Raw genomic sequence first — 13,405 nt, 5'->3', positions numbered from 1 at the left:
TAACACTGTTCTGCTTTGATTGTTTCTTAGTTTTATGGAGGGAATTCAGACTCCTGAGTTTATGTATTTCCTGTAGTCGATGAACAACATGTTAAATACGTTACACTAAGGAAGAAGTATATGATGGGTTTGTCTTCTCCCGAAATTTCTTCTTTATTAAAAATATATCAAATTCTGCTTCAAAACACTTTTCAGGAGAAGAGTGTTTTCCCTGTCATTTTAAACTCTTTCTAAAGAAAGTATTCGAAAGATTCAAGATTCGTAAAATTCGTGGATTAGCAGAACCTTCCTTGGATTTGGATTCGCAAAATTCTAGATTCATCCCATCTCTAATAGATACACACACACACACACACACACACATATATATATATATACCTACGCATTGCTGATGAAGGCCCAACAAGGCCGAAACAGCTGTCCAATGCTGGTGTGGCGACGTTTGGGACTATATATATATATATCTTGAAAAGTTGGAGTTCGACCGGACGGCTACGTAATTATAGTCGAAATAAATGGGAGACAGAAGACGAAAGTAGGGGAAGTAACAAAAAAGGGGTTTATTAAAATTTAAAAATTATAAAAGTTAGGGAGGATGTCTACGTTACCGCGGAAGCTCCGCCTTCTTTTGGACGAAAGAGCTAAATGTGGCCACGAGGCTGATAAGGGGCTTGAGAATGACGTGATCGGTTGGGGGAAATTCCCGCCACCCGGCGGTTGTCAATTGGGGACATTCCAGAGACACAAAAGCACTCTGGAATTTCCCCAATTGACAACCGCCAGGTGGCCGGAACTTCCCCCAACCAACCACGTCATTCTCAAGCCCCGTATCAGCGTCGTGGCCACATTTAGCTCTTTCGTCCAGAAGAAGGCGGAGCTTCTGCCGTAACGTAGACATCCTCCCTAACTTTTATAATTTTTAAGTTTTAATAAACCCCTTTTTTGTTACTTCCCCTACTTTCGTCTTCTGTCTCCCATTTATTTCAACTATGTATATATATACATATAGTTGAAATAAATGGGAGACAGAAGATATATATATATACTTTTTTGTTTGTGTATATACGTATATAGATAGAAACTCATGGAACGATGCGACAGCATCAGAGGACACGTGTTTCGCCGTGTTCGCGGCTCGTCAGCTCTGGGTAGCTGCGCACCGTTTGGAATTGGCAAACCAGGGGTCACTCAGCGAGCGATATACACCCGGGAGGGTGACTGAGCACTCCTCAATGCACAGTGCAAGCCAGTGAATTATAATGCCGGAAAAAAGTCATTAAAGAAACAAGTGGATGACACTAGACGTGTTTGAAATTCAAAATTACATATTAAGATGGCTTCTATGGCTGCACACAGAGAAACAGATACTCATGGAACGATGCGACAGCGCCAGAGGACACGTGTTTCGCCGTGTTTGCGGCTCGTCAGCTCTGGGTAGCTTCGCATCGTTCGGAATTGGCAAACCAGGGGTCGCCCAGCGAGCGACAACACCAGAGCCGTTTATAGGGAGAGTTTGGCCATTCTCTGATCTTTTGCCGCCTCGTGGGTGGAGCCTAGTTTGACGTCAGAGTCGTCGTTGCGCCCCCAAAAAAGACTGAATCCAAGCAGAATCCACTTATCAGCCATCTGATGCGCGCCATATTGATGCTGTCCGTCAGCTTTGTCGTCGCAATGAATGCAGTCTACAGGAATAACCGGCTCATGACCCACAGCCGCCTGTGATAAGAGGGGGGCTTTGTTGCCAAACTAAAAGAGTGCAAGGACGAAGGGCTTTCGAAGGACAACGTACGCACGTGGCGTCCCTCCTTGCATCGTAAACAACGATCAGCATGAATATGGCGTCTGCGACCGGGTGACAACGGGACAACAATAGAGCACGGAGAGGGAGGTGGCTTAGCCGTGACGTCGCATGACGCGCTTCAAGTTAGGCTCCTCCTAATGGCCAAACTCTCCCTATAAACTGCTCTGGACTACACCTGGGAGGGTGACTGAGCACTCCTCAATGCCATTGAGGAGAGCCATTGGCATTGAGGAGTGCTCAGTCACCCTCCCTTCCTTGAATATCTTTTGAATGTAATGCTCTGACGGCGTTTGAATGGCTCCTCCCACCTTATATTCTGAATATTGATTCTGCACCACCGTCGTACGCATTTCACCATAATCCTTCACCAAGCAGACTGCGATAGGTTTGGCCAAACCCTCCTTCTGCCAATGGTGAGCTTCATATTTGTGGTCAAGTATCAGCCTGTGCACAGTCGTGCTTGAGGACGTGCGAGCGGGATTGAGTGGACGATGTGGTAGGAAAGGCGTCAAAGAAAGAAATGCGCCACGCCATCCTTAACAAATTTTCGAAATGGGTTTTTTGGGGACATTAAATTAATACCTACTTTTTGCTTGCCTCTTACAAGTTTCTACATAGACACACGCAAGTGGTAGCAGCATAACCTACGCCTTGTTATACACCATTATTTGCAGGAAAATATTGCTGCTGCTGTTGTGCAGTTTGCTCCCTCCGGGGCCGTCTCTCTCCGTACCTACTCAGGTCATGGACCTGAAAACTTGAATATGGGATGATGTCGGGTGATAGGATAGTTTTTCGTATTTATCTGGGAAAGCTGGAAACCGACTGTCACAACACCTTTAAGGTGTTGCACGCCCCCGATTTGTGTGATGTGTTTATTGCAGGAGCTCCGGCACCCAAGGCTCTGCTACTGCTCAACAACTGTTTTCGTTGTTGTTTGCACGCAGCTCCTGCGCTACCACAAGAGCAGAAATCGTCCTGTCTAGTACAAACGAATGTGATATGGTGTTTGAGGTAGACCGGGTTAGATAATGTCATTTATTTGTTGTGTCACCCTGTTATATGACTTTCGGAATCTAAGCATGCGTCAGCACACCTTCTGCAGTCTCTTTTCCCGGACGCACTTCTACAGACTCCCCCCGTTGTTAGTGATATATTGCACATTTTTATTTAGGAGAATATAGGGCATCCTGTTAAGAGGTATGAAGATGTTGACACATATATGCATCTTTTCCTGGTGAACGTAAATCACTAAGGGAACAGGACGGGTAAGTAACGCACACTTTTGCTGGAAGTCCGCCTGGTCTGATTGCAAAATGGCCGCCTTACGCTGGTCGCCCATTCTATCTTCTTAATTCAAGAGCTTGGACTACTCTGAGTAGGACGCAACCATCAAGTAAAAGAAGCACTATTGCAAACTTACGTGGTAATAGATATGCTGAGTACACATTAGGTAACCACAGCGCTTGGATGATAACTCCTAGCATGAAAGACAGGAACAACGGTAGTTCTTGCATGCTGGCTGTGAAAAGAGAGATACGGGGGTATACCATTGGTTTCTCCAGGAACTACACATTGCCACCAGAACCGATTCGCGGCACACGGGAGCAATGACAGCCTGCTCAGCATTGATGCGACCTGTGGCAACCTTACGCCAAAGTAAAAGCACGTTTAAAGAATGTATTTACAGAATTAAGCAGCTTTAGTCGATCGAACAGTGTTCACAATACTGGTTCATCACTTCAAATGAAACGTGTCCTTAACGCGGCCAACAGGATAACAACCGACTTGTCTTATTTGGATGTCACGTTGCTGGTACATTCTGGACCCTACCCGTTGCTATGCGTTGTACGCACTTCAGCGGCCCGTACACTTCAATCAACGACATCCACACCATCTGAGTGTCGTAATTACACGGCATTCGGCGCGGCAGTATACTGGGGGAAGCCCATTGTTGTGCATTTACCGCTGTTACCGAACGTCAGCGCAGCGCACCTATGTTCCGCTGGTTAGGCGCATGGGTGTCCTCCTCACGAAGTTGCAACGCGAGCTGGTCGCCCTCGGTGAAGAGGAATTTCTACGAAGGTGGTGTTTTCGCTCGTACTTCTTGTGCGGTGTGGATACGTAACCGTCACATCTGCATTGTAACAAATTGTAACACCCGTTCATTATGTCTTCTCTCTTTTTCACTTGCAGATAGTCACGAACATGATTGTAGATATTGGCGGTACTAGTGTACATACATACACAATTTATTGTGTATATATCCAGTCTTGCATATAAACGCACATATAGGTTTATGCATATATTGCATAGTATACTAGTCATTTTAGTCACAACAGCGAACTAGCCGGTTGGTCTTCTCGAATGTTAATAAATTTTCCTATAACACTTATAGTGGCTCCGTAAACACAACAAACCAATTACGTTGTTTCTTTCACGCGACTGATCGCGGCTGAGGACGGTAGCAATGTTGGAGGAGGTAAACATTGGTTGCTGCGCCTGTGTCGAAGATCTCGGCGCGCGTTACAGAACTCCAAGGTGGTTGAGATTATTTGTGCTCCAACCCTGCGGCTGGTGCAGCACGTGTTCCACGCAAATATAAGCTGAATCACCTTGCGTGTAAACCAAGCCCCAATTATTATTCTAAGCCACTGGCATCAAAATGTTGAGCTAGGTCATAGCGGAATCTCTTTACTGTATCGATTTCGTAATGTGTCTCAAATATAAAAAAGCTGGCCTTCAGTAGTAACGTGGGAGCTCCAACTGGGGACCTGGTACGCCCCTATCAAATCAGGGACATAGCGAGGTCATGGGAGGTGTCATGTTCTCGCTAAGGCAATATATCGAAGCATACGTTTTCCAGCAGCCTCGCATGATATGAAAAAAAAAAAAAAAAATAAGACAACGGTTTCATACAAGTGGTCCCAGAGTGATTTCTGTTAGTGTACATACGCCTCGGCCTGTCTGATGTCTTCTCAGCATCCTCATTATCAACTCTAGTAGAGCAGCTGCCGCCTTATTTTTGCGTTGCCGAAGAACGAGCTCAGCTTCGGTAGTATTATTTGGCTGTCCATTATTATTTGGTTATCCGATAGTAACGACACCCACGTGACTAACTTCTACGCATATGATTTCACTTCGCATGCTCCAACGAGATCGTATCCTTCGAAGTCTGGACCAAGGTTGACAGGGAGCGGGCACTAAGTGATCTAGCTGTGGAGGAGCACCCCGTGAGCTGTGACGTCACCGAGCATCTAATCGTCACAATGGGTAGGAAAATGAGCGCTAGGGAGTGCGAGAGTGAGAATAGAGAGAGAAAACGGAAGCAGAATATTTGCACCGTGCATGCATTTGCGCCACATTCCCCCTCTTCTTTCCTCACCCTTCCCTCTACAACGATGTCTGGCTACCCTGAGCCGCGACCCACAACCAGGCTGGCCGTACCTCCCTCAAACACCATTCCCCCGTCTCTACGGCACATAAGTCATCAACTTCGACTGCAGCGGCTAGGGCGTGCTCTATACCTTATTGTCTACATTGAGCGTGGCTGTCTCGGTTGCTAAGACATATATACGTAGTTTCGTCATTTCTCGAGTAGGTGACGACACCGACCACTTCCGTTGTCTTCTGTCTTCATTCATTCATTTTTATTTTATTTTACCCAAGATACATCTTAAGTGGGAATAATAGATCGGACCGCGGGGCCGCCAGGCTTTTTCGTCAGTGGCGGGCGAGACGTCCACGTGAAGGTCGGCAGCTGTTGACCCGGTTGGATTTCTTGACTCGTCTGAGGGTTCGCCAGGCTAGGATCTTTTGACCCCTTTGTGTTACGTCGTTAACTCTAACATCGCTAAGCAGGAATTACTCGTATCGAAATACGAGGGACTCGGTTTACGTGCGGTATAAATAGAATACAAATGCAGTTCTCTTATGTCATCTGTGTTAAAAACAGGTGGTTGCATTGTAAGATCAACCTGTTTGTAACACACGATTTATAGGAGTGCTGTCTCTCTCTCTCTCTTTTTTTTTTTTTTTTGACAGCGCTTTGTACTAGAGATTATTTTTACAGTTAGCGTGGGCTACGTACACTCACGTTGGGTGGGCCGGCTGCTGTTTCAAACACGTTGATTATTCAAACACTTCTCGTATCACAGCAGGCTCGTAGTCGAAGAGCCAAGTCGCTGTTGTGGACAGACGTTCTACTTGGTGGAACCGTCTGACCATGGAGTCTCTCAGGGTACTAAAGATAGCTTCATATGCCCGAACATCTGTCTTTTATTTATTTACTTTTTGTGTGTTTTTTTATCAAGTTTTTCCTTAATTTTTCCCGCCGTCCACGAAAGGACAAAGACAAAGCACTTTGCGGCTGTGCCCATTATAATTGGTAACAAACTTCAGTTCTTCCATAACGTGGGGATGGCTGCGCCAATGAACACAAAAATATAAAGAGAACTCTGAGTCCAGCAGTATACCCTGCATTTTGGGGTTGAGGTCAATGAACGTGGCAGGTCAATGTTGATTGGAAAGCACAGTCAGACAGTATTTTCCTGCACAGTCAGCAAAAGAATAGAATAACGTGATAAGGGTGGGGCCAATGAAAAGAACGCGACAAGGATGCGCAAAGGCAAAAGGGGGACTCGCCGCCGTAATTCCTACAGCACAACCTCAGGATTTTCTCGCTTACTTTTTTTGTTCGTGTGCGTGTGTGGTATGAAGAGAGAAAACACCGAAAAGTATTCGCTGTTACCGGGCATATTACTTCCTAACTTAATACTACGTACAGCGCAATCGTTCTGCAATGAACATGGTAAGGGATATACTTTCTTCTCTGTCGGGAATCCTGACCAGTATGACGCTTTGACTGGTTGGATCTCTTGACTCGCCTGTCACGTGACCGGTTGGATCTCCTGACTCGATGGATCTCTTGACTCGTTGGATATCTTGACCGGGTTGGAACTCTTGACGCTTTGGATCCGTTGACTCGCCGGTCACCTGACTGGTTGGATCTCCTGACTCAATGGATCTCTTGACTCGTTGGATCTCTTGACCGGAAGCGCTATCTATACTGCGCCATCCAGGGTCTAGGAGCCCCGGAAATGATGAGGTCATACAGGAAGTCCTTTTTTGTTGCTTTTTCGCAGAGTAGGCCTCGATCTGACTCTGTCGCACCCTACCTCAGAGAGTATGTATGTATGCGGCGCCAGCGTGTGCCCTACGGTGGTGAACGCATTTCTACGTGGACTGTCAAGCGTCTGTACAAGTCCCTCTTGGAGCTACTCCCCATGCCTCCGGCTGCCGTGGGCCTTGGTGTGCCAAGGCAGGTTGCTTGTCAGCGCGCGGGCGGGTTAGACGCACGTCGTGCTACATTGGCGCTTGGCACACGGCGTTTTACCGCTTTGGGACCGTCTGTCTCGATTCGGAGTCGCCACTGCTTTCTGTCCATTCTGTGCTTGTCACGAGACTGCAGAGCACGCGTTTCATCAGTACCTTGTGCCCGATATGCTGTAGCACAGAGTTGAGGTCCTGTTCGGCGTGCCCGGGATTCGGTGGCTTTTGTCAATTTTAACACCTAAAAATTTAGTTTCTCAACAAAACTGCAAGGAGAACCTAATAGCGATAGTGATGTGGCTGTAACTATATTTCGATTGAGAGAGTGAAATAGCGTAGTCAGTGTTTTACTGGAACTTAACTGTAATTTATTGCAATGGTCCCAATAGACCAATTTCTTAATGCCAACTTTTATTTTTACTGATATGTCAGAAATATCCTTGCCGCTTAATAGTATAGGGTCGTGTCGTCAGCATACAAATAAACATCTGAATAAGCTACGTGCGCATAAAGGTCGTTGATGAAAACTAAATATAATAGAGAACGCAAAATGGACCCTTCACTCTTAAAAATGAACTTCACCGCATAGCATGCTCCTAGCCAACCATTATCTCGAATGATATCGCTCTGTGCCCTGATTTGTTCAGAACGGTAGGCGTACGCCTTTTTTTTAACACTTATGCGGTTCATAATTGTCACAAAAATGGCGTACGCCTCCCGTTTTCAGCAAATCAGGGCAGATAACCATATCATTCGAGATGCTGGTTGGCTAGGAGCGTGCTATGCGGTGAATTTCATTTCTAAGAGTGTTGGGGCACTCCCATATTACAAGTAGCAGGTAAGGAGAAGACATCCTGGTATCTAACAACTTGAGATCAGTCCGTAAGCTAACTTCTAATTAAGTTAAACGCAGGGCCAACAATTTCGTAACTAACTAATTTAGTTAGTGAAATTCCGTGGTTAACACAGTTGTACGCATTGAAAATGTCAACAAACGAAGGAAACAGCGATGCCTCCTTGGTCACTCGATTGTTTTATGCGTCCATTAAAGGAAAGAAGGGCAATCTCCGTAGAATACCCACTCCGAGGACCAAACGGGCTAGGGCACAAAATATTACACTTCTCAATGTAGCTTATTAAACGCCTCTGTAATAATCTCAGCAAGCCAACACGTTATCGACTGAGAAATATGCACAACACCAGTCGTCTCTTCCAACGTGTTCAAACTAGACATATGCGCTGATGCTGTTTTCGTCGCCCGCGGCGTTGGGCCAATTTTTGGCCGGAGGAGGCGGCGTCATCGCTACTGCCGCGCTTTTCGAAAATGACATTTTTTTGCGAAATACACGAAAGATCTGTGGGCATCATAACTGTGTCCGTTTCAGTTTCTTTTCTCTGTAGGTGCTACACTATACTTATAAGTGACAGAATGCTTAGAAAGCACTGAATTGGTATGATACATCCAGAAAGAAAACTCCGAGCTGGGAAAACTGGGAGCGAGAAAGAAGCACGAACAAGACATCTTGTTTGTGCACGTCGTTCCTGTGCTGACGTACGTTCTCACGATCGGAGGTACGTAACTTCAGCATGAATACCGTCGCGACCGAACTGGCACGTTTCAAAAACTTTTGCTTCTGCTATCCAAATTACGGCTTTCCTATGGTTAGGCTCTGCTACGGCTTGGCTAGGCTCAAAGCCCTAGCAAGATTCCTCGTGACACTCAACCCAAAGAAAGACGCAGGAAGTAACGTCAACACCTTTCTCTGAAAGAATCAGGCAAACACACCGCGCTCCGAACGGCCACAAAACCCGCGAAAAACTAACATCACCTAGACAGAGAAAGCCTGCTTAGTCGTCGACATGACGTAACAATTAAGAGTCAGCAAATCAGAACCGTGTTTTCAACGGCGGCAGCCAATCACGTACGTGTCTTCAGAGGTCGTGTCTATGAAGACGAACCACCGTTCTGCGAGATGTGATTGAACGTCCACACGTACTAAATGGAAAAATTTGGAAATAGAGCAGAACGGTCGCAATCTTTCCCCAAACTAAACTTCTGGAACGCGTCTTGTGATTTTTGTCTAAATATTTAGGTCCGCAGGTTTCAGGTGAGCTGCAGTCAGTTGCGGGTTCTTGAATTTGCAGAGCGGTGAATCGCAGTAGCAGACGAATTCTTACTCGTAATGTCCACGTTGCGAAGGGGGGAGACGAGGAAAGCGCAAGCTTTCTGGGTCTACGTGGCGTTTGGAAAAACCATGAGAAAAACGCAGGTCTTTCCCCCTCCACCTCTAGTGCACGTCGATAGTCTCTCGCCCTCGCCAGAGCCTCGGACGCGCGGTCAAGCGGCCAAGATCACTCCAGTTTTTGCGCGATTTTGCATCGATAGTTATCCGCGGGCTGTTTCGTTGTTCGATCTCGTCACTTCCATACCCATATCTTTGGAACAGAGAACCACAGAACAAGCATCGGTATAAAGGATGGTTTTCGGGTTGTAGTGTGGCACCAAAATGTGAATATGTAACCCCATTCGTACCCATCTCAAACTCGTTATCTTTTGTGTTTGCACAGCCGCAAATTTCTGCAAGGTACATCCCCGCAGTAAGTATCTACTGACAGAGAACATTCCCCCCTTCCAAGACAGGTTCTTCAACCACGAATAATATCTATTTTACGCAGTTATTATATAACTGTGACGGAAAGTCGATCACGCTTGCTAAACAACTGCGTCAGCTGAGCGGAGTACGTTCACCAAGCAACTATTGGAAGACAGGAGAATATTTCGCATTTTCAATGACAGCGGTATTTGAAGCTAGCACACTCCATAAAACTTGTGATGCTATTCAGCAATACCCGAGGTAACCTAACATCCTCATATCAGTGACATAAGTATATTAGAATTTACAACTATTTTTCTTTCACGGGGCACAGATGATCATCTGCGTACAACGATTCCTAACGTTTTTTTCTATTTCTTGTTTTCATTTTATGTTAGTGTTTCACAGTTATCCCGAGAATCATGGCGTGGCTGGCGTTGGGTGGTAAAGTAGTTCGTCCATCAACTGGATACTGACCCGACCCGACCCGTGGGGCAGGCTTTTGTCATATTATTGGACTGCTTTTCTTTTACGCAACATTTGGTCACCTATTGTAACTTTCTTCCACTTATTATCACAGGAAGCAGAATCGTTTTTTTTTTTTAGCGGGGAGTGTTTCCTGGCAAAGGCACCTGAATGGACGCCTAACCCCCGATTCTCAACCACTTTCTCGGTTCCTACAGGGCTCTTGCCAAAGCTGTAACATGGGTTAGTAAGAACGGATATGCTATACCATGAGGGTAGTTTCAGTGCGAGCAGTACCATTGTGGAGGACAAACGAGTCGGCACGGCGAAACCGAAACTGTTCGCCTCTGTCACACCTATGGCACCTTTCGAGTCATTTTGATAAGTAACATCACCTCTTAGTGGCTTCGGATCTATTTAATGACTCTTACGTCTACTCGAGCATACGGAATGCTCATTTATACATTTAACACTACCGATCTATAAGGTTAGTTAGGTTTCACAGCAAAATCGGCCAGCTCAATCAAAATACATTGTTATTCGAAAACGCAACCGCTGTATTCGTAACACAAGAAGAAAGTGACGTCAAGTTGCCTTATTTAATCAATATAATTTTTCAAAAGTAACTACCTTATTTATTTCTCAAACGTTTTAGAAGATGTTTTCCAGACAACGATGGGGTATGTACAGGAGATGACACACACACAAACATACACACATTTTTTCTCCCCAGATTTTCCTCGGTGTTTATGGAGGCACTTCGTAGCCGCTGATCTTCCGTGTTTGAGCGCCACGTCTGCAGCCGGAGCTACAGTTTGCTCCAGACAATGAACGATGTCGGCGCGGCGCACACCTCTTGTTCAAACTAAGCCAACGTGTCCTTAGCCTGTGCACTGCAACCGTACGCGGCAACGGCGAGCAGGCAATATAGCGCTCCAAAATCGCTTTTCCCTGTTTCCTCCGGGTGTGTCATACCCCAGGCTCGAGTACGCCAAAAGAGGGGAGTCCACTTAACGCACCCGATGTTGCGCAGCTTTCGTTTGGAGTTAGCATAGCCACTTTAAGGCTGTCGCGATAGTAACGCGCCCAAGGCGACGAAAATCCGCGTGTTACATTTAAGTTTGCGAACTTTCATCGCACGTTAAAGAACCCTCAGGTGGGCAAAAGCAATCCACAGGCCGACCGCTGTGGCGTCGCTCATGATCTCAGTTGTCTCGCGACGTAAACCCCCAATTATTATTAATTATTAATTAATTAAGTTTGCGAAGTACAACAAGTGCGAAACGCGCTATACAAAAACCTGCCACGTCTGTACTCATACCTGGCCACATGAGTGCTTCAAACACTTCTATAGGTCACAATAAATTTACATACGGTACACAGCAAAACAGGTAACCCAAGAGCAGGACTTACCAGCCCTTTCACAGGGAAGAATGCTACTCGGATTATGTCTCCCAGCGTAAGGAACAGTAACTGATACGCAGCGTGTACCGCCTCTTCAACGTATTTAAACATTGTTATCAGAGACAAGAATGCGCTTTCCTATCGAGATTGCCCGATATACTTATGTATGTTTACTCAAAGCGTCTACGGGTTTTCCCGGTCATTTTAACCCATTGGTCACACAATCCATCCCATGTCGTCATCACCTCTGCTTCATTTATTGTTGTTGAAGTTGGTCACACAATTTAATCCGAGTGCTACCCAATTTAATCCAGCGGTGCACCAAATTAATTCAGACACCAACCAATTGAACCCAAGCAACACGTATACAGTATATGCGTCCCTTTTGTATTCAGTCACGGAAATTGTCTGACGCTTTATGATATCGCCAGTGTATTATCAGTTTATGACTGCTCATCCAACAACCCTTGGCGTTTGCAGTGGCATGCGGCGTTTTGTGACTGCTTTTTGTCATTATGACAGCTCATGGCTGTTCTCATGATACGCCCCACGAATTGCTTTAATGGGACTACTGCTGCTTCAAACACTGCCATTGTGACATTCTATAGGTGTTTGCATGATATGTGCTATGAATCAATTTTATGGGAGCACCGCTGTTTTAAACGTTGCTATATATGTGTTTTATGACTACCAACGGTCATTATGACATGTGACACGAACCAGTTTTTTGGGACTACCTTTTTTTAAACACTGTCATGCAGTGTTTTGTGACTGTACCGATGGTCATTATAACATTCTATGACTATTTTCATGATATGTGTCATGAATCGATTTTATGGGACTACCCTGCCGGAAACACTGCCATAAAGTGTTGTGCTACTTATACGACGTTCCATGACTATTTTCATGGTATGTGCCATGAATCGATTCTATGGGACTGCCACTGCTTCAAATAGTGTCATAGCGTGTTTTGTGTCTACCGGCGGTCATTATGACATGCCATAGCTCTTTTCATTATATGTCTATGAGCCCATTTTATAGGACTACTGCTGTTTCAAACACTGTCATACAGTGTTAAAATGATAAAATCGACTTCCGGGTACACAAGACACAAGAGTAAAAACCGGGACTAGTGTACCCAAAAAACAACTGATGATCTGAGGCTGGAACACATATAGAACGGACAAATACATACAAAGCCTCAAATGCCTCAGAAATTTATGATGAAAGACGGAAGCTGGCTCAGCTCGCTAACCTTTCAGTACTTCCATCTTTCATCATTAGTGTACCCAAAATGGGGAAAAAAATGGAAAGACTATACTCAGGATGCTTGACGTTTCGAGAGGACGCTCTTCATCAGAAAAAGGGGAAACAGAAAGCTGGCGTCGGAGGATGTTAAACATACTCCACAGCCCGCTAGGGGGCTGCACGTGAACGTGTTAGCTAGGGCAGCATGTGTGGCACCGGTCGACAGTTGATTAGAAGATGAGTAGTGTTCAGATAATCGTTGATAATCAGATAGTCAGATAATGTTGTACCGGTTGACTCTCTTCCCGTTTTCGAGCGTATGCGGAATGGAAGCCTGAGCGAAGAACAATGAAACGAGAAAATGTTTAGAAACCAGGGTTATCTGGTGGTTTTCTGATACCTCGAGAAATTTCTAAATGTACGAGTCGACGATGTTCCCGGAACCTTTCATTAAGCTTTCGTTCGGTTTCCCCTAGCGTTTTATGGGTATACCGACGGTATTATGACATTCCATAACTATTTTCATGACATGTGCCATGAATCAATTTTATGGGACTTCCAC

At 45.4% G+C, this 13,405-nt stretch overlaps 1 protein-coding gene across 1 annotated transcript in view; it reads right to left on the bottom strand.

Moving 5' to 3' along the window:
- Positions 1-11,679, bottom strand: part of LOC135378971 (adhesion G-protein coupled receptor G6-like) — a 68,723-nt gene extending 57,044 nt beyond the window's left edge. Inside the window, exons 1-2 of the mRNA XM_064612174.1 lie at positions 11,605-11,679; positions 3,225-3,323 (exon numbers count right to left, since the gene is read on the bottom strand). Of these exons, the coding sequence (XP_064468244.1) occupies positions 3,225-3,318 (94 nt within the window). The 5' untranslated portion in view covers positions 3,319-3,323; positions 11,605-11,679. The remainder of the gene's footprint in view (positions 1-3,224; positions 3,324-11,604) is intronic.
- Positions 11,680-13,405: the final 1,726 nt, after the last annotated feature.

This window comes from Ornithodoros turicata, chromosome 1 (genome assembly GCF_037126465.1).
Source record: "Ornithodoros turicata isolate Travis chromosome 1, ASM3712646v1, whole genome shotgun sequence".
Lineage (NCBI taxonomy): Eukaryota > Metazoa > Arthropoda > Arachnida > Ixodida > Argasidae > Ornithodoros > Ornithodoros turicata.
Note: the sequence above shows the minus strand (reverse complement) of the source record. Positions and strands in the feature narration are given on the sequence as shown.